The 23,720-nt window shown below is 51.4% G+C and overlaps 1 protein-coding gene across 1 annotated transcript in view; it reads right to left on the reverse strand.

Moving 5' to 3' along the window:
• LOC148436234 (uncharacterized) overlaps window positions 1-23,720 on the reverse strand; it is a 47,451-nt gene that overhangs the window by 19,658 nt on the left and 4,073 nt on the right. The window contains exons 2-7 of the mRNA XM_088465164.1: window positions 22,319-22,394; window positions 22,105-22,202; window positions 14,932-15,073; window positions 3,066-3,104; window positions 2,663-2,760; window positions 2,400-2,499 (exon numbers count right to left, since the gene is read on the reverse strand). Of these exons, the coding sequence (XP_088321290.1) occupies window positions 2,400-2,499; window positions 2,663-2,760; window positions 3,066-3,104; window positions 14,932-15,073; window positions 22,105-22,202; window positions 22,319-22,349 (508 nt within the window). The 5' untranslated portion in view covers window positions 22,350-22,394. The remainder of the gene's footprint in view (window positions 1-2,399; window positions 2,500-2,662; window positions 2,761-3,065; window positions 3,105-14,931; window positions 15,074-22,104; window positions 22,203-22,318; window positions 22,395-23,720) is intronic.

Consider the following 23,720-nt stretch of genomic DNA (forward strand, 5'->3'; position numbering starts at 1 on the left):
AAGCAGGTTCCATCATTGCCCACAGTTGTGACATTGTCTGATTGGATCTGAACTGGCCTGTCCCAAAGATCAGACATGCAAAGAAAAGTAGCCTCTAAATCCAGAATAGTGATGTGAAGGGCAGATGCCTGCAGGGACTGAAGTCCCCACAGGCCAAAGTGCAAGCTCTGTGGTCACAATTACCCAGTAGGGAGTGGGCAAATATCTGTCCCTGCTGAGATTCTCTGCGACCAGCCACCACTGATGAGACAGATGAGTACTCAGCAATAGTGTGAGCAGGTAAAAGGCCATGTGTTTGTTGGCCCCGTAGTGAAACCTAGATTACTGCATGGTCTCAAAGGTGGAAACAATCTTCTCCATCGAATTAATGCACAACAGAAACGATGGGTGATCCATGGTCAGGACCCTCCGGACCAAACCTTGAAGAGAACATGTTTGGTCTTCCAGAGGAACACCCTCTGAAGACTGGTGTCAAAGATCAATCCCAGGGACAGCATGCATTGACAGGGCACCAGATGAAGTTCAGGAACCAGCTATGTTCCTACAACAAAGAGAGCTGAGTCCACAATTACTAGGAGTTGCCCAAGCAGGGTAAAACTGTAATACCCTCTTTCCGGCACAGGGATCGGCATGAGATTCGTAAAAACTTGCTAAACCATGGCTAAACTGAAATCAAGAGCACTGAATTGATAGTGGGATTCTGTGGAGTAAATAATGAGCCTTCCAGATAGGGACAAGGAGCTAGGCATCCTTTATGTCTATAAAGAGGAAATATGTGACCATCAACCTCAAGATTCCATCTGAAATCGATCGATCCAGTCTTGCATTGAGAAAGAAAACAAGGTTCTTTGGTTTTTTGGAGCAGACACCAGGATAGGGAGTAGACTGGTCAGATCTCTGGGCTGGTAACACACAGTGACATGATGTGAGGGGGAGAGCAGGAGTATAATAGGGGCTGATGGCTCCTGATGTATGAGATACACCTGAGAGTGTGGGGAGGAGAATGGTCAGATCTCTGGGCTGGTAACACACAGTGACATGATGTGAGGGGGAGAGCAGGAGTATAATAGGGGCTGATGGCTCCTGATGTATGAGATACACCAGAGAGTGTGGGGAGGAGACTGGTCAGATCTCTGGGCTGGTAACACACAGTGACATGATGTGAGGAGGAGAGCAGGAGTATAATAGGGGCTGATGGTTCCTGATGTATGAGATACACCTGAGAGTGTGGGGAGTAGACTGGTCAGATCTCTGGGCTGGTAACACACAGTGACATGATGTGACGGGGAGAGCAGGAGTAAAATAGGGGCTGATGGCTCCTGATGTATGAGATACACCAGAGAGTGTAGGGAGGATACTGGTCAGATCTCTGGGCTGATAACACACAGTGACATGATGTGAGGAGGAGAGCAGGAGTATAATAGGAGCTGATGGCTCCTGATGTATGAGATACACCAGAGAGTGTGGGGAGGAGACTGGTCAGATATCTGGGCTGGTAACACACAGTGACATGATGTGAGGAGGAGAGCAGGAGTATAATAGGGGCTGATGGCTCCTGATGTATGAGATACATCAGGGAGTGTGGGGAGGAGACTGGTCAGATCTCTGGGCTGGTAACACACAGTGACATGATATGATGGGGAGAGCAGGAGTATAATAGCGGCTGATGGCTCCTGATGTATGAGATACACCAGAGAGTGTGGGGAGGAGACTGGTCAGATCTCTGGGCTGGTAACATACAGTGACATGATGTGAGGGGGAGAGCAGGAGTATAATAGGGGCTGATGGCTCCTGATGTATGAGATACACCAGAGAGTGTGGGGAGGAGACTGGTCAGATCTCTGGGCTGGTAACACACAGTGACATGATGTGAGGAGGAGAGCAGGAGTATAATAGGGGCTGATGGTTCCTGATGTATGAGATACACCAGAGAGTGTGGGGAGGAGACTGGTCAGATCTCTGGGCTGGTAACACACAGTGACATGATGTGAGGGGGAGAGCATGAGTATAATAGGGGCTGATGGCTCCTGATGTATGAGATACACCAGAGAGTGTGGGGAGGAGACTGGTCAGATCTCTGGGCTGGTAACACACAGTGACATGATGTGAGGAGGAGAGCAGGAGTATAATAGGGGCTGATGGCTCCTGATGTATGAGATACACCAGAGAGAGTGGGGAGGAGACTGGTCAGATCTCTGGGCTGGTAACACACAGTGACATGATGTGAGGGGGAGAGCAGGAGTATAATAGGGGCAGATGGCTCCTGACTCCCCCACTGGGCAGACATATTCCCCTCATTAGTTTGTAGTGACAGAGGAGGGTGTAGGATAAGAGATTGCTGTAGTGACTGAACAAGGAGAATATGTGACTCTATTCTGTAATAAGTGTTTATTACTCACCAGTGCTGATATCTGTAGGGATTTCCTCCTCCTTACACTGCTGATCACCCCTCACATACGTCTCTACTTCCTCTATCTTAATATCAGTCAGATATTCACCCTAATTAATCCACAGAACAATAATACAACACGTTAATAATATATGATTTCATTACCAGAGATGACACAGTATAACATCAGTATATAAGACACACACAGCTTCTGTACAGATCATATAGTGACAGTCACTTTGGTATATTGGTGAGACCCTAAATCCCACCAACCTGATCCTCCTGTGGGATCCTGTGATTCTCCTCTGTACAATCCTGTGAATAAAGAGGATGGGGACATCTCTCTGGGGTATTTCTGTTACTGGGTCCATCTGTAGGAGACACACAGTGACTGAGTACATTGTATATATGTGATTATCAGATGATGTGTGTATAATAACCAGTTATACCATGAGAAGGATAAAGGTCTCCGATAAATGCAGAGAAGTCATATTTATCTCCAAATTAGCAGCTTTGGGTGCATCTACATAGTTTCGTAGGGCGCGGTGTGTGGCCCCGTGCGGTTAGCCATATTTAGTGAGAATATTTATTTTATGCTGATCCAGATGTGAGATAATACAAAGAACCAGTTCCCCAGATCTGATTACCCCAATGATCCAAGTCGTCGTCTACGTACCCATCCCATCTCTGAGTGAGAAAGTCCTCTGATTGCGCCCTGTAATAGGAAAAGAGCCATAAGGAGAAATCCGGACATGAAACCTGAGACTGCGAGACCGGACGTGGTCAGGGATCACAATATCATGAATAGAGGCAGAAAGAATACGAGAAAAACGTCGATCGGCAGCCAGTATATAGTTTATATGTGAAAAAGACCTATGAACACGAGATTGAAAGGTGTATTCATTAATTTACACGGATTAAGAAGGCGCCAGGGGTCTGAGAGAGAGTGGGCCCTCTTAAGCGAATTAATATTGCTCCATTGTGTTGAGGACCTAGCCACCAAAGACTTGTCTAACTGAGGGTCAGCTATTAAGGTGGTCTCCTCTTTTATTAAATGTGGGGTGTCACATTGTGGCAACAATTGTGAAAAGGCCAGAAAGTAGTCAATGTTGGGTTCTTTTGGGGAATAGACATTAAGCAGAGTAAAGGTGCCCATACACGGTCCAAATTTTTTACACGGTTTGGCCATTTTCGATCATTTATTACAACCAATCGTGTAAAAAGTGGTGTATTCCAGTACGATTATGATGCGCGTCCCCGACGTCATGTATCGCCATCGTAGATCAACTGAACTTGCAGTAAGATTTCGACCTATCGTGTACGATGTGACAAACATCGTACGGTGTTTGTGTACATCATGCACAACAGCGATGCATGCAGCACGGACAAGGGAGATCCGTGCTACTTGCATCTGTGTCATTGACACCCTGTTGTGCTGCTGTGGTAAAAAAAATAAAAAATCCTGTGAAAAAAAGAAAAAAAAATGGCGTGCCCCTCACTCCCCCCACCAAAAAGAGCAACCAGCCCCGAGCTTTTAGTGACCAAGCGCTGGTTATACTTAAATACAGGGGACAAACGACGTAGGGGTCCCCCTGTACTTTGCGCAACCAGCACTGGGCTCTGATCCGGTCCTGGTTCTGGAAATACAGGGGGAAAAAAAATTAGTAGGGTCCCCCTGTATTATCCAGAACCAGCACCGGACTTTTTCTAGCTGGGGGATAATACCACAGCCAGGGGAGCCCTTTCACCGGGCCCCCCGCAGCCGAAGCATTAAGCCTGACCGCAATTCAGGCCAGGGATATAGGGGTTCCCCTCCCCAGGGCACCCCGGGCCTAGGCTGATAGCTCGGGACTATCCCCGACACCCCTGGAGCGGTGGGTGCCGGCTTGATAGTGTAGGGCATTTGATAAAAGTAAAAATGTCTTTTGCTGTGGAACTACAGATCCCAGCAAACCTCCCCCGCATGCTGGTACTTGGGGAACCACAAGTACCAGCGTACAGGCCATTACAGGCCCGCTAGTACCTGCAGTTCCACAGCAAAAGCAATATTAAAATAAACACGGGACACAAACCGTACAAAGTATAAGTTTATTAAACATACATGCACACACACATGTACACATACTCACCTATGTATCCCATCAATGCCCTTCTCCAGTAGAATCCATAGGGTACCTGTAAAAAATAATATCCATACTCACCGTCTCCTATGTGAAGTTCGGGTCCTCTTCGTTCCAAAGTAGGCAATCCATGGGGTCTTGGCTAAAAATAAAAAAAATTCAATGTTGGGAACCGCTCATTGGCTGAGAGGTGGAAGGCTCGCCTCTTTCAGCCAATGAGTGCTCAGCGGCGGGGTTTTCATAGTGATACCCCGCAGCTGAGCTCTCATTCGGGACGTACCGTCCTTACAAGACGGTACTATTGTCCGCTGGATCGCGTATTTCCGTTTATTTATTTTGCCAAGACCCCCTGGATTGCCTACTTTTCCCCTGTATTTCGAGAATCAGGACCGGATCAGAGCCCAATGCTGGTTGCGCAAAGTACGGGGGACCCTCTACGCCGTTTGCCCCACATATTTTGGCAACCAGGGCTGGTTCTGACTAGCCCGGTGCTGGTTGTGTTTAAGTACAGGGGACCCCTACGTAATTTTTCCCCTGTATTTAAGCACAACCAGCACTGGGTCACTAAAATCCCGGGTCTGGTTGCTCTTTTTTTTTTAGGAGGGCACGCCAATTTTTTTCTTTTTTTACACAGGTCTTTATTTTTTATTTTGTACCGCAGCAGCACAGACGGGTCTCACTGACCCGACCGTGCTCTGTGCCAATGAAACAGATGCATGTAGCACGGATCTCCCTGGTCCATACTACATGCATCTGTGTTATATCGCACTCGATCTAATGACTATGCAAATCATCGTGTACGATAGATTGGGTGAACATCGTGATCTACCGTATAATGTAGATTCTTATTAAAAAGTACCGCCACCCCTCTGGTCATTTTGGTATAAGAAGCAGTGACATACTACCCCATCCAGGCAGCCCGCAAGGTGGAGGGGCTATCTGCACAACTATGGGGGTATTCAATTACAGGCGAAAAGTCAGAGGACGGTCTTTTCGCCACCATTGCTGCTTTTTCTGGGATAAGCCCGCTTTATCCCCGTATTCAATTAGGATCCGGTGAAAACAGGACCCGGCGGAACGGTAAATATTGAAAAGTCCTGGGAATTTTTGGGAATTCATCCTGGCACCCCCCTAAAGATGGTCTGACATGGGGGATCACTATGGGTACCCCCAATTTGGGCTGCTGAAGGTAGTCGGGGGTTTTAAATAGCCGCGGCAGGTGCATAAATGCGCCTGTGAAGAAGGTGTGAAGAATAGCATTTATCTATTTTTTTATTTTTTTTTTTAAATAACTATGCCCATCAAATTTGGGGTACATGAAAATGGGCGCAAGCATATTTTGGAGCCCCTGAGGTCATTTTTTTAAATTCTTCAAGAATGCGCCTGCGTTTTTCTTTCTTTATATTTTATTTTGTATCTAACAATTTATTTTTTATCTGAAAAACTTTAACAATAAAAAATTTATATTGAAAAAAAAAAAGAAAGAATGCACCTGCCGCAACCACCCGCAATGAAGAAAACACCTGCCGCATATTTGGGGACCCCCCCCCCGCGGCTATTTCGCTATTTTTTTATTGTGTCCCCCAACATTTTTTTTTATCAACCCCAAAATTAAAGTAATTTTTTTGGGGTGTCCTAAGGAATTTTTTTATTTTTCTTTTTACCCAGATTAAATTAAGGGGACATTTTAAAGGCTGCAGGTTATTTTTTTTATTCTGCACCCCTAAACCCCAATTCTGCACTTTTTTTTCGCCATGTATAACATGGTGAAAACTTATCCCCATTTTTTAACAAAGACTTTTCGCACCTGCGAAAAGTCTTTGAAATTGAATATGGGGATAAGTGAACCAGGCGAAAATGACGGTCATCACGGCTTTTCGCAGCCTAATTGAATACCCCCCTATGTGTCTCCTGAATGAGGGTAAAGTCTTTGGTGAGAGAATTCTCGTTTCCTTTTATCGGGAGAGATAAGTTCCCCCACATTCCACAAGACAATTCGTATCGCGGAACGTAAAGCAGTAGTCATTTTGGTAACGTTAGAAAGCGGAATCGCCATCAAACTAAAGACACCGGTGGAACTGCGCTAACGTTTACCGAAAGAGAAATTACCTCGGAGCACGGCCGAGGTAACAACCAGAAAAACAAAACCGCCGCCTCCGGGAGACCCACAGAATACACTAAATAAACAATAGCAAATAACCGATACAATATAAACATTCTGTCTATAACACAGGACGAAAATGGAACAAAGAATATTCCAATAAAACTCTATCTACAAAGTTTTCATCGGAAAACAGTGGCCATCGCTTACAGCACATAGAGAAATTACCGAATACAAAACATGCAACATCAAAAACAAACAATCTAAACCAGAACAATGAGTTAAGCTCAATAGTGATCATCAAAAATTGTTGAAAGAGATGGTGACCCATCGATCAGGCATCTGAAGCTGGTCAATAGCTGCCCTGGAAGTAGCTACATCGTCAAAAGTATGTTGTTGGACATTGCTATTAAGTCGGATAAGCAAGGGCAAAATGCAAATGATGTCCAAACAAAAATACGTTGAGTGGGGTCTTGGAGGTTTAGAACCTTATGATTCCCGACTACAGCAGAAGATGTTTTTTCTATAAGCCCCCAAGATAGCCTTCTTGTCTCCTGATATGTCGCTATAATGGCTCTAGGCCTATCACCCCCACCAGGCTGTTCAGGACCTAGGCCTGTGAGCACAATCGATAATAACAGAGGCCAGGGAGTCACTTAAAGTAAGGGCTGCAAGAGAGTCACGTTAGAGGAAATCTAGCAAATCTACCCCCTGAACAATCTCAGGAACCCCCACAAATCTCAAATTGTGTCAGCGAAGACTATTTTCAAGGTGGATCAACCTTTACTTCCAGGGCAGCCATAGTGGAGGATTGGGAGAGGAGCTTTTTTTGGAGAGTGGTGACCCAATCCTCATCACTGACCCTCTGTTCAACAGTAGCAATACGTACAGTGTTAGACTCAAGGGTAATGGCTGCCGCAGACGAGGAAACCTAAAGACATAAAACGTTCTTCAATAATAGCATGCAGTCCATAGATGATAAGGCGCTGGTAAGTGGACCATGGCCCGTAGCACCAGCCAGTGGGAGGAGTCAGTGTAGCTGTTGCTGGACAATGCGTGCCTTGGGGACATCACTGCCCAAGTCTCCAGCCAGGGTGGAGACATGTCCCTGCTGATGAGGGAATGGGGCTGCGGGTATGCACCTAGATGGAATTGTCCCAGAGGAGCAGAAGAGACAGGCCAGCAGGTGGTAAAACACAGGAGAACAGATGGTCAGAACTAGTAACCGAGGACACCCCGGGAGGAGACTGGACAACATCTCCATGGAACCAGAGAGACGGCACGCCTCAGGAATGTCAAAGTGAAAATCAGCAGCAGGCTCGAGTCAGTCTGAAGGGTCCACCAAACCACCGCACCCCCAAAGCCACCAATGAGGTCCCTCTGCTAGGTTTCAGGTCAAGGCACAGTTGAGACAGAGCAAGATGGCTCCGGCCATAAGACCCAACAATTCGGACAGGACTTATAGGGATCGTAGATGGTAGGGTACTGAACAAAGTCTGGATCGGCACGTATGCCTGATCCCCAGACTGGTATAGGGGGTTTTTGCACAGCTTTAAAATGCCCCAGATGAAGTTGAATTCATGGAGGCAACATGGAGCTTAGAAAAAATGCGTCCAACTTGGATGGCCCATCCACCAGAAAGTCTTAATCCCTTATTATTAATGTATATCTAAAGGTGCGTACACACATAACGAGAGTTCTGCAGTCCGGCCTCCTGGAAGCATGGTGCAGCTCCTGCCTGGCCGGTGAGTAGGGACTCACACTAGACTAGCACTGCTGCTCTCATTGCTGGGTCAGAGAGTTCTGCAGACCGGCCTCCTGGAAGCATGGTGCAGCTCCTGCCTGGCCGGTGAGTAGGGACTCACACTAGACTAGCACTGCTGCTCTCATTGCCAGGTCAGAGAGTTCTGCAGTCCGGCCTCCTGGAAGCATGGTGCAGCTCCTGTCTGGCCGGTGAGTAGGGACTCACACTAGACTAGCACTGCTGCTCTCATTGCCGGGTCAGAGGGTTCTGTAGTCCGGCCTCCTGGAAGCATGGTGCAGCTCCTGCCTGGCCGGTGAGTAGGGACTCACACTAGACTAGCACTGCTGCTCTCATTGCTGGGTCAGAGGGTTCTGCAGTCCAGCCTCCTGGAAGCATGGTGCAGCTCCTGCCTGGCCTGTGAGTAGGGACTCACACTAGACTAGCACTGCTGCTCTCATTGCCGGGTCAGAGAGTTCTGCAGACCGGCCTCCTGGAAGCATGGAGCAGCTCCTGCCTGGCCGGTGAGTAGGGACTCACACTAGACTAGCACTGCTGCTCTCATTGCCAGGTCAGAGAGTTCTGCAGTCCGGCCTCCTGGAAGCATGGTGCAGCTCCTGCCTGGCCGGTGAGTAGGGACTCACACTAGACTAGCACTGCTGCTCTCATTGCTGGGTCAGAGAGTTCTGCAGTCCGGCCTAATGGAAGCATGGTGCAGCTCCTGTCTGGCCGGTGAGTAGGGACTCACACTAGACTAGCACTGCTGCTCTCATTGCTGGGTCAGAGAGTTCTGCAGTCCGGCCTCCTGGAAGCATGGTGCAGCTCCTGCCTGGCCGGTGAGTAGGGACTCACACTAGACTAGCACTGCTGCTCTTATTGCTGGGTCAGAGGGTTCTGCAGTCCGGCCTCCAGGAAGCATGGTGCATCTCCTGCCTGGCTGGTGAGTAGGGACTCACACTAGACTAGCACTGCTGCTCTCATTGCTGGGTCAGAGAGTTCTGCAGTCCGGCCTCCTGGAAGCAAGGTGCAGCTCCTGTCTGGCCGGTGAGTAGGGACTCACACTAGACTAGCCCTGCTGCTCTCATTGCCGGGTCAGAGAGTTCTGCAGTCAGGCCTCCTGGAAGCATGGTGCAGATCCTGCCTGGCCGGTGAGTAGGGACTCACACTAGACTAGCCCTGCTGCTCTCATTGCCGGGTCAGAGGGTTCTGCAGTCCGGCCTCCTGGAAGCATGGTGCAGCTCCTGCCTGGCCGGTGAGTAGGGACTCACACTAGACTAGCACTGCTGCTCTCATTGCCGGGTCAGAGGGTTCTGCAGTCCGGCCTCCTGGAAGCATGGTGCAGCTCCTGCCAGGCCGGTGAGTAGGGACGCACACTAGACTAGCACTGCTGCTCTCATTGCCGGGTCAGAGAGTTCTGCAGTCCGGCCTCCTGGAAGCATGGTGCAGCTCCTGCCTGGCCTGTGAGTAGGGACTCACACTAGACTAGCACTGCTGCTCTCATTGCTGGGTCAGAGAGTTCTTCAGTCCGGCCTCCTGGAAGCATGGTGCAGCTCCTCCCTGGCCGGTGAGTAGGGACTCACACTAGACTAGCACTGCTACTCTCATTGCTGGGTCAGAGAGTTCTGCAGTCCGGCCTCCTGGAAGCATGGTGCAGCTCCTGCCTGGCCGGTGAGTAGGGACTCACACTAGACTAGCACTGCTGCTCTCATTGCCGGGTCAGAGGGTTCTGCAGTCCGGCCTCCTGGAAGCATGGTGCAGCTCCTGCCTGGCCGGTGAGTAGGGACTCACACTAGACTAGCACTGCTGCTCTCATTGCCGGGTCAGAGGGTTCTGCAGACCGGCCTCCTGGAAGCATGGTGCAGCTCCTGCCTGGCCGGTGAGGAGGGACTCACACTAGACTAGCACTGCTGCTGTCGTTGCCGGGTCAGAGAGTTCTGCAGACCGGCCTCCTGGAAGCATGGTGCAGCTCCTGCCTGGCCGGTGAGTAGGGACTCACACTAGACTAGCACTGCTGCTCTCATTGCTGGGTCAGAGAGTTCTGCAGTCCGGCCAACAGGAAGCATGGTGCAGCTCCTGCCTGGCCGGTGAGTAGGGACTCACACTAGACTAGCACTGCTGCTCTCATTGCTGGGTCAGAGAGTTCTGCAGTCCGGCCTCCAGGAAGCATGGTGCAGCTCCTGCCTGGCCGGTGAGTAGGGACTCACACTAGACTAGCACTGCTGCTCTCATTGCTGGGTCAGAGAGTTCTGCAGACCGGCCTCCAGGAAGCATGGTGCAGCTCCTGCCTGGCCGGTGAGTAGGGACTCACACTAGACTAGCACTGCTGCTCTCATTGCCAGGTCAGCGGGTTCTGCAGTCCGGCCTCCTGGAAGCATGGTGCAGCTCCTGCCTGGCCGGTGAGTAGGGACTCACACTAGACTAGCACTGCTGCTATCATTGCTGGGTCAGAGGGTTCTGCAGTCCGGCCTCCTGGAAGCATGGTGCAGCTCCTGCCTGGCCGGTGAGTAGGGACTCACACTAGACTAGCACTGCTGCCCTCATTGCCGGGTCAGAGAGTTCTGCAGTCCGGCCTCCTGGAAGCATGGTGCAGCTCCTGCCTGGCTGGTGAGTAGGGACTCACACTAGACTAGCACTGCTGCTCTCATTGCCGGGTCAGAGGGTTCTGCAGTCCGGCCTCCTGGAAGCATGGTGCAGCTCCTGCCTGGCCGGTGAGTAGGGACTCACACTAGACTAGCACTGCTGCTCTCATTGCCGGGTCAGAGAGTTCTGCAGTCCGGCCTCCTGGAAGCATGGTGCAGCTCCTGCCTGGCCGGTGAGTAGGGACTCACACTAGACTAGCACTGCTGCTCTCATTGCCGGGTCAGAGGGTTCTGCAGTCCGGCCTCCTGGAAGCATGGTGCAGCTCCTGCCTGGCCGGTGAGTAGGGACTCACACTAGACTAGCACTGCTGCTCTCATTGCCGGGTCAGAGAGGTCTGCAGTCCGGCCTCCTGGAAGCATGGTGCAGCTCCTGCCTGGCCGGTGAGTAGGGACTCACACTAGACTAGTACTGCTGCTCTCATTGCCGGGTCAGAGAGTTCTGCAGTCCGGCCTCCTGGAAGCATGGTGCAGCTCCTGCCTGGCCGGTGAGTAGGGACTCACACTAGACTAGCACTGCTGCTCTCATTGCCGGGTCAGAGAGGTCTGCAGTCCGGCCTCCTGGAAGCATGGTGCAGCTCCTGCCTGGCCGGTGAGTAGGGACTCACACTAGACTAGTACTGCTGCTCTCATTGCCGGGTCAGAGAGTTCTGCAGTCCGGCCTCCTGGAAGCATGGTGCAGCTCCTGTCTGGCCGGTGAGTAGGGACTCACACTAGACTAGCCCTGCTGCTCTCATTGCCGGGTCAGAGAGTTCTGCAGTCAGGCCTCCTGGAAGCATGGTGCAGCTCCTGCCTGGCCGGTGAGTAGGGACTCACACTAGACTAGTACTGCTGCTCTCATTGCCGGGTCAGAGAGTTCTGCAGTCCGGCCTCCTGGAAGCATGGTGCAGCTCCTGTCTGGCCGGTGAGGAGGGACTCACACTAGACTAGCACTGCTGCTCTCATTGCTGGGTCAGAGGGTTCTGCAGTCCGGCCTCCTGGAAGCATGGTGCAGCTCCTGCCTGGCCGGTGAGTAGGGACTCACACTAGACTAGCACTGCTGCTATCATTGCTGGGTCAGAGAGTTCTGCAGTCCGGCCTCCTGGAAGCATGGTGCAGCTCCTGCCTGGCCGGTGAGTAGGGACTCACACTAGACTAGCACTGCTGCTCTCATTGCTGGGTCAGAGAGTTCTGCAGTCCGGCCTCCTGGAAGCATGGTGCAGCTCCTGCCTGGCCGGTGAGAAGGGACTCACACTAGACTAGCACTGCTGCTCTCATTGCCGGGTCAGAGGGTTCTGCAGTCCGGCCTCCTGGAAGCATGGTGCAGCTCCTGTCTGGCTGGTGAGGAGGGACTCACACTAGACTAGCACTGCTGCTCTCATTGCTGGGTCAGAGGGTTCTGCAGTCCGGCCTCCTGGAAGCATGGTGCAGCTCCTGCCTGGCCGGTGAGTAGGGACTCACACTAGACTAGCACTGCTGCTCTCATTGCCGGGTCAGAGAGTTCTGCAGTCCGGCCTCCTGGAAGCATGGTGCAGCTCCTGTCTGGCTGGTGAGGAGGGACTCACACTAGACTAGCACTGCTGCTCTCATTGCTGGGTCAGAGGGTTCTGCAGTCCGGCCTCCTGGAAGCATGGTGCAGCTCCTGCCTGGCCGGTGAGAAGGGACTCACACTAGACTAGCACTGCTGCTCTCATTGCCGGGTCAGAGGGTTCTGCAGTCCGGCCTCCTGGAAGCATGGTGCAGCTCCTGCCTGGCCGGTGAGTAGGGACTCACACTAGACTAGCACTGCTGCTCTCATTGCCGGGTCAGAGAGTTCTGCAGTCCGGCCTCCTGGAAGCATGGTGCAGCTCCTGTCTGGCCGGTGAGGAGGGACTCACACTAGACTAGCACTGCTGCTCTCATTGCCGGGTCAGAGAGTTCTGCAGTCCGGCCTCCTGGAAGCATGGTGCAGCTCCTGTCTGGCCGGTGAGTAGGGACTCACACTAGACTAGCACTGCTGCTCTCATTGCTGGGTCAGAGGGTTCTGCAGTCCGGGCTCCTGGAAGCATGGTGCAGCTCCTGCCTGGCCGGTGAGTAGGGACTCACACTAGACTAGTACTGCTGCTCTCATTGCCGGGTCAGAGAGTTCTGCAGTCCGGCCTCCTGGAAGCATGGTGCAGCTCCTGTCTGGCCGGTGAGTAGGGACTCACACTAGACTAGCCCTGCTGCTCTCATTGCCGGGTCAGAGAGTTCTGCAGTCAGGCCTCCTGGAAGCATGGTGCAGCTCCTGCCTGGCCGGTGAGTAGGGACTCACACTAGACTAGTACTGCTGCTCTCATTGCCGGGTCAGAGAGTTCTGCAGTCCGGCCTCCTGGAAGCATGGTGCAGCTCCTGCCTGGCCGGTGAGGAGGGACTCACACTAGACTAGCACTGCTGCTCTCATTGCTGGGTCAGAGGGTTCTGCAGTCCGGCCTCCTGGAAGCATGGTGCAGCTCCTGCCTGGCCGGTGAGTAGGGACTCACACTAGACTAGCACTGCTGCTATCATTGCTGGGTCAGAGAGTTCTGCAGTCCGGCCTCCTGGAAGCATGGTGCAGCTCCTGCCTGGCCGGTGAGTAGGGACTCACACTAGACTAGCACTGCTGCTCTCATTGCTGGGTCAGAGAGTTCTGCAGTCCGGCCTCCTGGAAGCATGGTGCAGCTCCTGCCTGGCCGGTGAGAAGGGACTCACACTAGACTAGCACTGCTGCTCTCATTGCCGGGTCAGAGGGTTCTGCAGTCCGGCCTCCTGGAAGCATGGTGCAGCTCCTGCCTGGCCGGTGAGGAGGGACTCACACTAGACTAGCACTGCTGCTCTCATTGCCTGGTCAGAGAGTTCTGCAGTCCGGCCTCCTGGAAGCATGGTGCAGCTCCTGTCTGGCCGGTGAGGAGGGACTCACACTAGACTAGCACTGCTGCTCTCATTGCCAGGTCAGAGAGTTCTGCAGTCCGGCCTCCTGGAAGCATGGTGCAGCTCCTGTCTGGCTGGTGAGTAGGGACTCACACTAGACTAGCACTGCTGCTCTCATTGCCGGGTCAGAGGGTTCTGCAGTCCGGCCTCCTGGAAGCATGGTGCAGCTCCTGTCTGGCCGGTGAGTAGGGACTCACACTAGACTAGCACTGCTGCTCTCATTGCCGGGTCAGAGGGTTCTGCAGTCCGGCCTCCTGGAAGCATGGTGCAGCTCCTGCCTGGCCGGTGAGTAGGGACTCACACTAGACTAGCACTGCTGCTCTCATTGCCGGGTCAGAGAGTTCTGCAGTCCGGCCTCCTGGAAGCATGGTGCAGCTCCTGCCTGGCCGGTGAGTAGGGACTCACACTAGACTAGCACTGCTGCTCTCATTGCCGGGTCAGAGGGTTCTGCAGTCCGGCCTCCTGGAAGCATGGTGCAGCTCCTGTCTGGCTGGTGAGGAGGGACTCACACTAGACTAGCACTGCTGCTCTCATTGCCGGGTCAGAGAGTTCTGCAGTCCGGCCTCCTGGAAGCATGGTGCAGCTCCTGTCTGGCCGGTGAGGAGGGACTCACACTAGACTAGCACTGCTGCTCTCATTGCTGGGTCAGAGGGTTCTGCAGACTGGCCTCCTGGAAGCATGGTGCAGCTCCTGCCTGGCCGGTGAGTAGGGACTCACACTAGACTAGCACTGCTGCTCTCATTGCCGGGTCAGAGGGTTCTGCAGTCCGGCCTCCTGGAAGCATGGCATGTGAGGGGCCGAGTCCAGGTGCCTTGTGGAGTCTTAGTCCAACTTATCCCATGAGAGAGTAGCTGGGGGAGTAACGGGAAGGATCGGGGCTCTGCTTCTTTATTTGTCCTGGGCACCACAATATCTAAATGCATCCCGGCATCGGGAGGACCATGAGTGACAGAAGAGGGGGCAGGATAAGAGATTGCTGTAGTGACTGTACAAGGAGAATATGTGACTCTATTCTGTAATAAGTGTTTATTACTCACCTGTGCTGATATCTGTAGAGATATCCTCCTCCTTACACTGCTGATCACCCATCACATACGTCTCTTCTGTATCTTCTACCTTAATATCAGTCACACACATCTCCTCCTCACCTTCTATCTTAAATTCAGTCAAATATTCATCCTAATTAAACCACAGAATAACATAACACGTTAGAATGTATGACATCATTGAGATGATACAGTATAATATTAGAGTATAGGCTCATTGGGATACACAGTATAATATTAGAGTATGGGTGCATTGGGATGATACAGTATAATATTAGAGTATAGGCTCATTGGGATGACACAGTATAATATTAGAGTATAGGCTCATTGGGATACACAGTATAATATTAGAGTATGGGTGCATTGGGATGATACAGTATAATATTAGAGTATAGGCTCATTGGGATGACACAGTATAATATTAGAGTATAGGCTCATTGGGATGACAGTATAATATTAGAGTATAGGCTAATTGGGATGACACAGTATAATATTAGAGTATAGGCTCATTGGGATGCACAGTATAATATTAGAGTATAGGCTCATTGGGATGATACAGTATAATATTAGAGTATGGGTGCATTGGGATGATACAGTATAATATTAGAGTATGGGTGCATTGGGATGACACAGTATAATATTAGAGTATAGGCTCATTGGGATGACAGTATAATATTAGAGTATAGGCTCATTGGGATGACACAGTATAATATTAGAAGTATAGGCTCATTGAGATGACAGTATAATATTAGAGTATAGGCTCATTGGGATACACAGTATAATATTAGAGTATAGGCTCATTGGGATACACAGTATAATATTAGAGTATAGGCTCATTGGGATGATACAGTATAATATTAGAGTATAGGCTCATTGAGATGACACAGTATAATATTAGAGTATAGGCTCATTGAGTTGACACAGTATAATATTAGAGTATAGGCTCATTGGGATGACACAGTATAATATTAGAGTATAGGCTCATTGGGATGATATAGTATAATATTAGAGTATAGGCTCATTGGGATGATACAGTATAATATTACAGTAAAGGCTCATTGGGATGATACAGTATAATATTAGAGTATAGGCTCATTGGGATTGCTCAGAATAATATTAGAGTATAGGCTCATTGGGATGACACAGTATAATATTAGAGTATAGGCTCATTGGGATGATACAGTATAATATTAGAGTATAGGCTCATTGGGATGATACAGTATAATATTAGAGTATAGGCTCATTGGGATTGCTCAGTATAATATTAGAGTATAGGCTCATTGTGATGATACAGTATAATATTAGAGTATAGGCTCATTGGGATGACACAGTATAATATTACAGTATAGGCTCATTGGGATGATACAGTATAATATTAGAGCATAGGCTCATTGGGATGAAACAGTATAATATTAGAGTATAGGCTCATTGAGATGACACAGTATAATATTAGAGTATAGGCTCATTGGGATGATACAGTATAATATTAGAGTATAGGCTCATTGGGATGACACAGTATAATATTAGAGTATAGGCTCATTGGGATGATACAGTATAATATTAGAGCAGAGGCTCATTGGGATGACACAGTATAATATTAGAGTATAGGCTCATTGAGATGACACAGTATAATATTAGAGTATAGACTCATTGGGATGACACAGTATAATATCAGAGTATAGGCTCATTGGGATACACAGTATAATATTAGAATATAGGCTCATTGGGATGACACAGTATAATATTAGAGTATAGGCTCATTGGGATACACAGTATAATATTAGAGTGTAGGCTCATTGGGATACACAGTATAATATTAGAGTATAGGCTCATTGGGATACACAGTATAATATTAGAGTATGTGTGCATTGGGATGACAGTATAATATTAGAGTATGGGCTCATTGGGATGATACAGTATAATATTAGAGTATAGGCTCATTGAGATGACAGTATAATATTAGACTATAGGCTCATTGGGAAGATACAGTATAATATTAGAGTATAGGCTCATTGGGATGACACATTATAATATTAGAGTATAGGCTCATTGGGATACACAGTATAATATTAGAGTATAGGCTCATTGGGATGATACAGTATAATATTAGAGTATGGGTGCATTGGGATACACAATATAATCTTAGAGTATAGGCTCATTGGGATGATACAGTATAATATTAGAGTATAGGCTCATTGGGATGACACAGTATAATATTAGAGTATAGGCTCATTGGGATGATACAGTATAATATTAGAGTATAGGCTCATTGGGATGATACAGTATAATATTAGAGTATAGGCTCATTGGGATGATACAGTATAATATTAGAGTATAGGCTCATTGGGATTGCTCAGTATAATATTAGAGTATAGGCTCATTGTGATGATACAGTATAATATTAGAGTATAGGCTCATTGGGATGATACAGTATAATCTTAGAGTATAGGCTCATTGGGATGACACAGTATAATCTTAGAGTATAGGCTCATTGGGATGATACAGTATAATATTAGAGCATAGGCTCATTGGGATGAAACAGTATAATATTAGAGTATAGGCTCATTGAGATGACACAGTATAATATTAGAGTATAGGCTCATTGGGATGATACAGTATAATATTAGAGTATAGGCTCATTGGGATGACACAGTATAATATTAGAGTATAGGCTCATTGGGATGATACAGTATAATATTAGAGCAGAGGCTCATTGGGATGACACAGTATAATATTAGAGTATAGGCTCATTGAGATGACACAGTATAATATTAGAGTATAGGCTCATTGGGATACACAGTATAATATTAGAGTATAGGCTCATTGGGATACACAGTATAATATTAGAGTATAGGCTCATTGGGATGATACAGTATAATATTAGAGTATGGGTGCATTGGGATACACAGTATAATATTAGAGTATAGGCTCATTGGGATGATACAGTATAATATTAGAGCATAGGCTCATTGGGATGATACAGTATAATATTAGAGTATAGGCTCATTGAGATACAAAGTATAATATTAGAGAATAGGCTCATTGGGATACACAGTATAATATTAGAGTATGGGTGCGTTGGGATACACAGTATAATATTAGAGTATAGGCTCATTGGGATGACACACATGATACTCCACGTCAGCGTCTCCACCGCCGGAGGCACGGACTGCCACACATGATCCTCCACGTCAGCGTCTCCATCGCCGGAGGCACGGACTGCCACACATGATCCTCCATGTCAGCGTCTCCACCGCCGGAGGCACGGACTGCCACACTTGATCCTCCACGTCAGCGTCTCCATCGCCGGAGGCACGGACTGCCACACATGATCCTCCACGTCAGAGTCTCCCCCGCCGGAAGCACGGACTGCCACACATGATCCTCCACGTCAGCATCTCCACCGCCGGAGGCACGGACTGCCACACATGATCCTCCACATCAGCGTCTCCACCGCCGGAGGCATGGACTGCCACACATGATCCTCCACGTCAGCGTCTCCACCGCCGGAGGCACGGACTGCCACACATGATCCTCCACGTCAGCGCCTCCATCACCGGAGGCACGGACTGCCACACATGATCCTCCACATCAGCGTCTCCACCGCCGGAGGCACGGACTGCCACACATGATCCTCCACGTCAGCGTCTCCCCCGCCGGAGGCACGGACTGCCACACATGATCCTCCACATCAGCGTCTCCACCGCCGGAGGCACGGACTGCCACACATGATCCTCCACGTCAGCTTCTCCATCGCCGGAGGCACGGACTGCCACACATGATCCTCCACGTCAGCGTCTCCCCCGCCGGAGGCACGGACTGCCACACATGATCCTCCACGTCAGCGTCTCCACCGCCGGAGGCACGGACTGCCACACATGATCCTCCACTTCAGCGTCTCCACCGCCGGAGGCACGGACTGCCACACATGATCCTCATCGTCAGCGTCTCCATCGCCGGAGGCACGGAATGCCACACATGATGCTCCACGTCAGCGTCTCCATCGCCGGAGGCACGAAATGCCACACATGATCCTCCACGTCAGCGTCTCCATCGCCGGAGGCACGGATTGCCACACAAGATCCTCCACGTCAGCGTCTCCACCGCCGGAGGCACGGACTGCCACACATGATCCTCCACGTCAGCGCCTCCATCGCCGGAGGCACGGACTGCCACACATGATCCTCCACGTCAGCGTCTCCACCGCCGGAGGCACGGACTGCCACACATGATCCTCCACGTCAGCGTCTCCCCCGCCGGAGGCACGGACTGCCACACATGATCCTCCACGTCAGCGTCTCCACCGCCGGAGGCACGGACTGCCACACATGATCCTCCACTTCAGCGTCTCCACCGCCGGAGGCACGGACTGCCACACATGATCCTCATCGTCAGCGTCTCCATCGCCGGAGGCACGGAATGCCACACATGATGCTCCACGTCAGCGTCTCCATCGCCGGAGGCACGAAATGCCACACATGATCCTCCACGTCAGCGTCTCCATCGCCGGAGGCACGGATTGCCACACAAGATCCTCCACGTCAGCGTCTCCACCGCCGGAGGCACGGACTGCCACACATGATCCTCCACGTCAGCGCCTCCATCGCCGGAGGCACGGACTGCCACACATGATCCTCCACGTCAGCGTCTCCACCGCCGGAGGCACGGACTGCCACACATGATCCTCCACGTCAGCGTCTCCATCGCCGGAGGCACGGACTGCCACACATGATCCTCCACGTCAGCTTCTCCATCGCCGGAAGCACGGACTGCCACACATGATCCTCCACGTCAGCGTCTACACCGCCGGAGGCACGGACTGCCACACATGATCCTCCACGTCAGCTTCTCCATCGCCGGAAGGACGGACTGCCACACATGATCCTCCACGTCAGCTTCTCCATCGCCGGAGGCACGGACTGCCACACATGATCCTCCACGTCAGCGTCTCCACCGCCGGAGGCACGGACTGCCACACATGATCCTCCACGTCAGCGTCTCCATCGCCGGAGGCACGGACTGCCACACATGATCCTCCACGTCAGCGTCTCCCTCGCCGGAGGCACGGACTGCCACACATGATCCTCCACGTCAGCGTCTACACCGCCGGAGGCACGGACTGCCACACATGATCCTCCACGTCAGCTTCTCCATCGCCGGAAGGACGGACTGCCACACATGATCCTCCACATCAGCTTCTCCATCGCCGGAGGCACGGACTGCCACACATGATCCTCCACGTCAGCGTCTCCATCGCCGGAGGCACGGACTGCCACACATGATCCTCCACGTCAGCGTCTCCACCGCCGGAGGCACGGACTGCCACACATGATCCTCCACGTCAGCTTCTCCATCGCCGGAGGCACGGACTGCCACACATGATCCTCCACGTCAGCGTCTACACCGCCGGAGGCACGGACTGCCACACATGATCCTCCACGTCAGCGTCTACACCGCCGGAGGCACGGACTGCCACACATGATCCTCCACGTCAGCTTCTCCATCGCCGGAAGGACGGACTGCCACACATGATCCTCCACGTCAGCTTCTCCATCGCCGGAGGCACGGACTGCCACACATGATCCTCCACGTCAGCGTCTCCATCGCCGGAGGCACGGACTGCCACACATGATCCTCCACGTCAGCGTCTCCACCGCCGGAGGCACGGACTGCCACACATGATCCTCCACGTCAGCGTCTCCATCGCCGGAGGCACGGACTACCACACATGATCCTCCACGTCAGCTTCTCCATCGCCGGAAGTTCGGACTGCCACACATGATCCTCCACGTCAGCTTCTCCATCGCCGGAGGCACGGACTGCCACACATGATCCTCCATGTCAGCGTCTCCATCGCCGGAGGAACGGACTGCCACACATGATCCTCCACGTCAGCGTCTCCACCGCCGGAGGCACGGACTGCCACACATGATCCTCCACGTCAGCGTCTCCATCGCCGGAGGCACGGACTGCCACACATGATCCTCCATGTCAGAGTCTCCCCCGCCGGAGGCACGGATTGCCACACATGATCCTCCACGTCAGCATCTCCATCGCCGGAGGCACGGACTGCCAGACATGATCCTCCACGTCAGCGTCTCCATCGCCGGAAGGACGGACTGCCACACATGATCCTCCACGTCAGCGTCTCCATCGCCGGAGGCACGGACTGCCACACATGATCCTCCACGTCAGCGTCTCCATCGCCGGAAGGACGGACTGCCACACATGATCCTCCACGTCAGCGTCTCCATCGCTGGAAGGACGGACTGCCACACATGATCCTCCACGTCAGCTTCTCCATCGCCGGAGGCACGGACTGCCACACATGATCCTCCACGTCAGAGTCTCCCCCGCCGGAGGCACGGACTGCCACACATGATCCTCCACGTCAGCATCTCCATCGCCGGAGGCACGGACTGCCAGACATGATCCTCCACGTCAGCGTCTCCATCGCCGGAAGGACGGACTGCCACACATGATCCTCCACGTCAGCGTCTCCATCGCCGGAGGCACGGACTGCCACACATGATCCTCCACGTTAGCGTCTCCATCGCCGGAAGGACGGACTGCCACACATGATCCTCCACGTCAGCGTCTCAATCGCCGGAAGGACGGACTGCCACACATGATCCTCCACGTCAGCTTCTCCATCGCCGGAGGCACGGACTGCCACACATGATCCTCCACGTCAGCGGCCGCGGGGAAACTCTTACCTGCATCCCCGATGTTCCCGGTTGCAGTCCTGGGCTGTTTAAGTCCGCCGAAATCACCAGCACCCTCATCAGCATTGCGGCCCGCAGGGGGGGAAGACGGAGCGACGACACAAGCATCTATCCGGACGCTAAGCTGCTTCAGGTCTCCCTTCCGTCAGCACGCACCGCCACTCGGAGAAAAAAAAAAAACTTGTTTGGGGACTACTACCGCAGTCCCACTGACCGCATGGTGCTCCTGCACCAATCAGAAGAAACTGAGTGCCTGTAGCCTGGGGCGGGGTATGTATGGAGGAGGACCCAGGGAGCTGAGAGCTTGTTTGGTGCCTAGATCACTCCACCTACATACCCAAGGTAATTTCTGTGGACCCTATGGACCAATATAGTTTCTCTACACATCATATAGTGACAGTCACTTTGGTATATTGGCGAGACACTAAATCCCACCTACCTGATCCTCCTGTGGGATCCTGTGATTCTCTTCTGTACAATCCTGGGCATAAAGAGGACGGGGACATCTCTCTGGGGTATTTCTGTAACTGAGTCCATCTGTGGGAGACACACAGTGACTGAGTACATTGTATATATGTGATTATCAGGGGGTGTGTATATAGGGGGTCCCCATACCTGCTCTCCCCTGTACAATAATGACAGTCTCCTCTTACCCAGTGATGTGAGGGGCTGGTGATCCTCCATCACGTCCTTGTACAGACCCCTGTGTTCCTCTATATACTCCCCCTCCTGCATGGAGACATAGACAGTGACATCCTGACACCTTATAGGAACCTGACACAATGATACAGTCATCACCCAGACACATCCCCTGGTGTTACTGTATAATGTCCCATTCCCAGCAGTCACCTCCCCAGTCATCACCCAGACATATCCCCTGGTGTTACTGTATAGTATCCCACTCCCAGCAGTCACCTCTCCAGTCATCACCCAGACACATCCCCTGGTGTGACTGTATAATGTCCCATTCCCAGCAGTCACCTCTCCGGTCATCACCCAGACACATCCCCTGGTATTACTGTATAATGTCCCATTCCCAGCAGTCACCTCTCCGGTCATCACCCAGACACATCCCCTGGTATTACTGTATAATGTCCCATTCCCAGCAGTCACCTCTCCGGTCATCACCCAGACACATCACCTGGTGTTACTGTATAATGTCCCATTCCCAGCAGTCACCTCTCCAGTCATCACCCAGACACATGCCCTGGTGTTACTGTATAATGTCCCATTCCCAGCAGTCACCTCTCCAGTCATCACCCAGACACATCCCCTGGTGTTAATGTATAATGTCCAATTCCCAGCAGTCACCTCTCCAGTCATCACTCAGACACATCCCCAGGTGTTACTGTATAATGTTCGGTTCCCAGCAGTCATTACCCAGACACATCCCCTGGTGTTACTGTATAATGTCCCATTCCCAGCAGTCACCTCTCCAATCATCACCCAGACACATCCCCTGGTGTTACTGTATAATGTCCCATTCCTAGCAGTCACCTCTCCAGTCATCACCCAGACACATCCCCTGGTGTTACTGTATAATGTCCCATTCCCTGCAGTCACCTCTCCAGTCATCACCCAGACACATCCCCTGGTGTTACTGTATAATGTCCCATTCCCAGCAGTCACCTCTCCAGTCATCATCCAGACACATCCCAGGTGTTACTGTATAATGTCCTATTCCCAGCAGTTACCTCTCCAGTCATCACCCAGACACATCCCCTGGTGTTACTGTATAATGTCCCATTCCCAGCAGTCACCTCTCCAGTCATCACCCAGACACATCCCCTGGTGTTACTGTATAATGTCCCAATCCTAGCAGTCACCTCTCCAGTCATCACCCAGACACATCCCCCGGTGTTACTGTATAATGTCCCATTCCCAGCAGTTACCTCTCCAGTCATCACCCAGACACATCCCCCGGTGTTACTGTATAATGTCCTATTCCCAGCAGTCACTTCTCCAGTCATCACCCAGACACATCCCCCGGTGTTACTGTATAATGTCCCATTCCCAGCAGTCACATCTCCAGTCATCACCCAGACACATCCCCCG

Source organism: Taudactylus pleione, unplaced genomic scaffold, assembly GCF_031769625.1.
Source record: "Taudactylus pleione unplaced genomic scaffold, aTauple2 ptg001883l, whole genome shotgun sequence".
NCBI classification, from domain to species: Eukaryota; Metazoa; Chordata; class Amphibia; order Anura; family Myobatrachidae; genus Taudactylus; species Taudactylus pleione.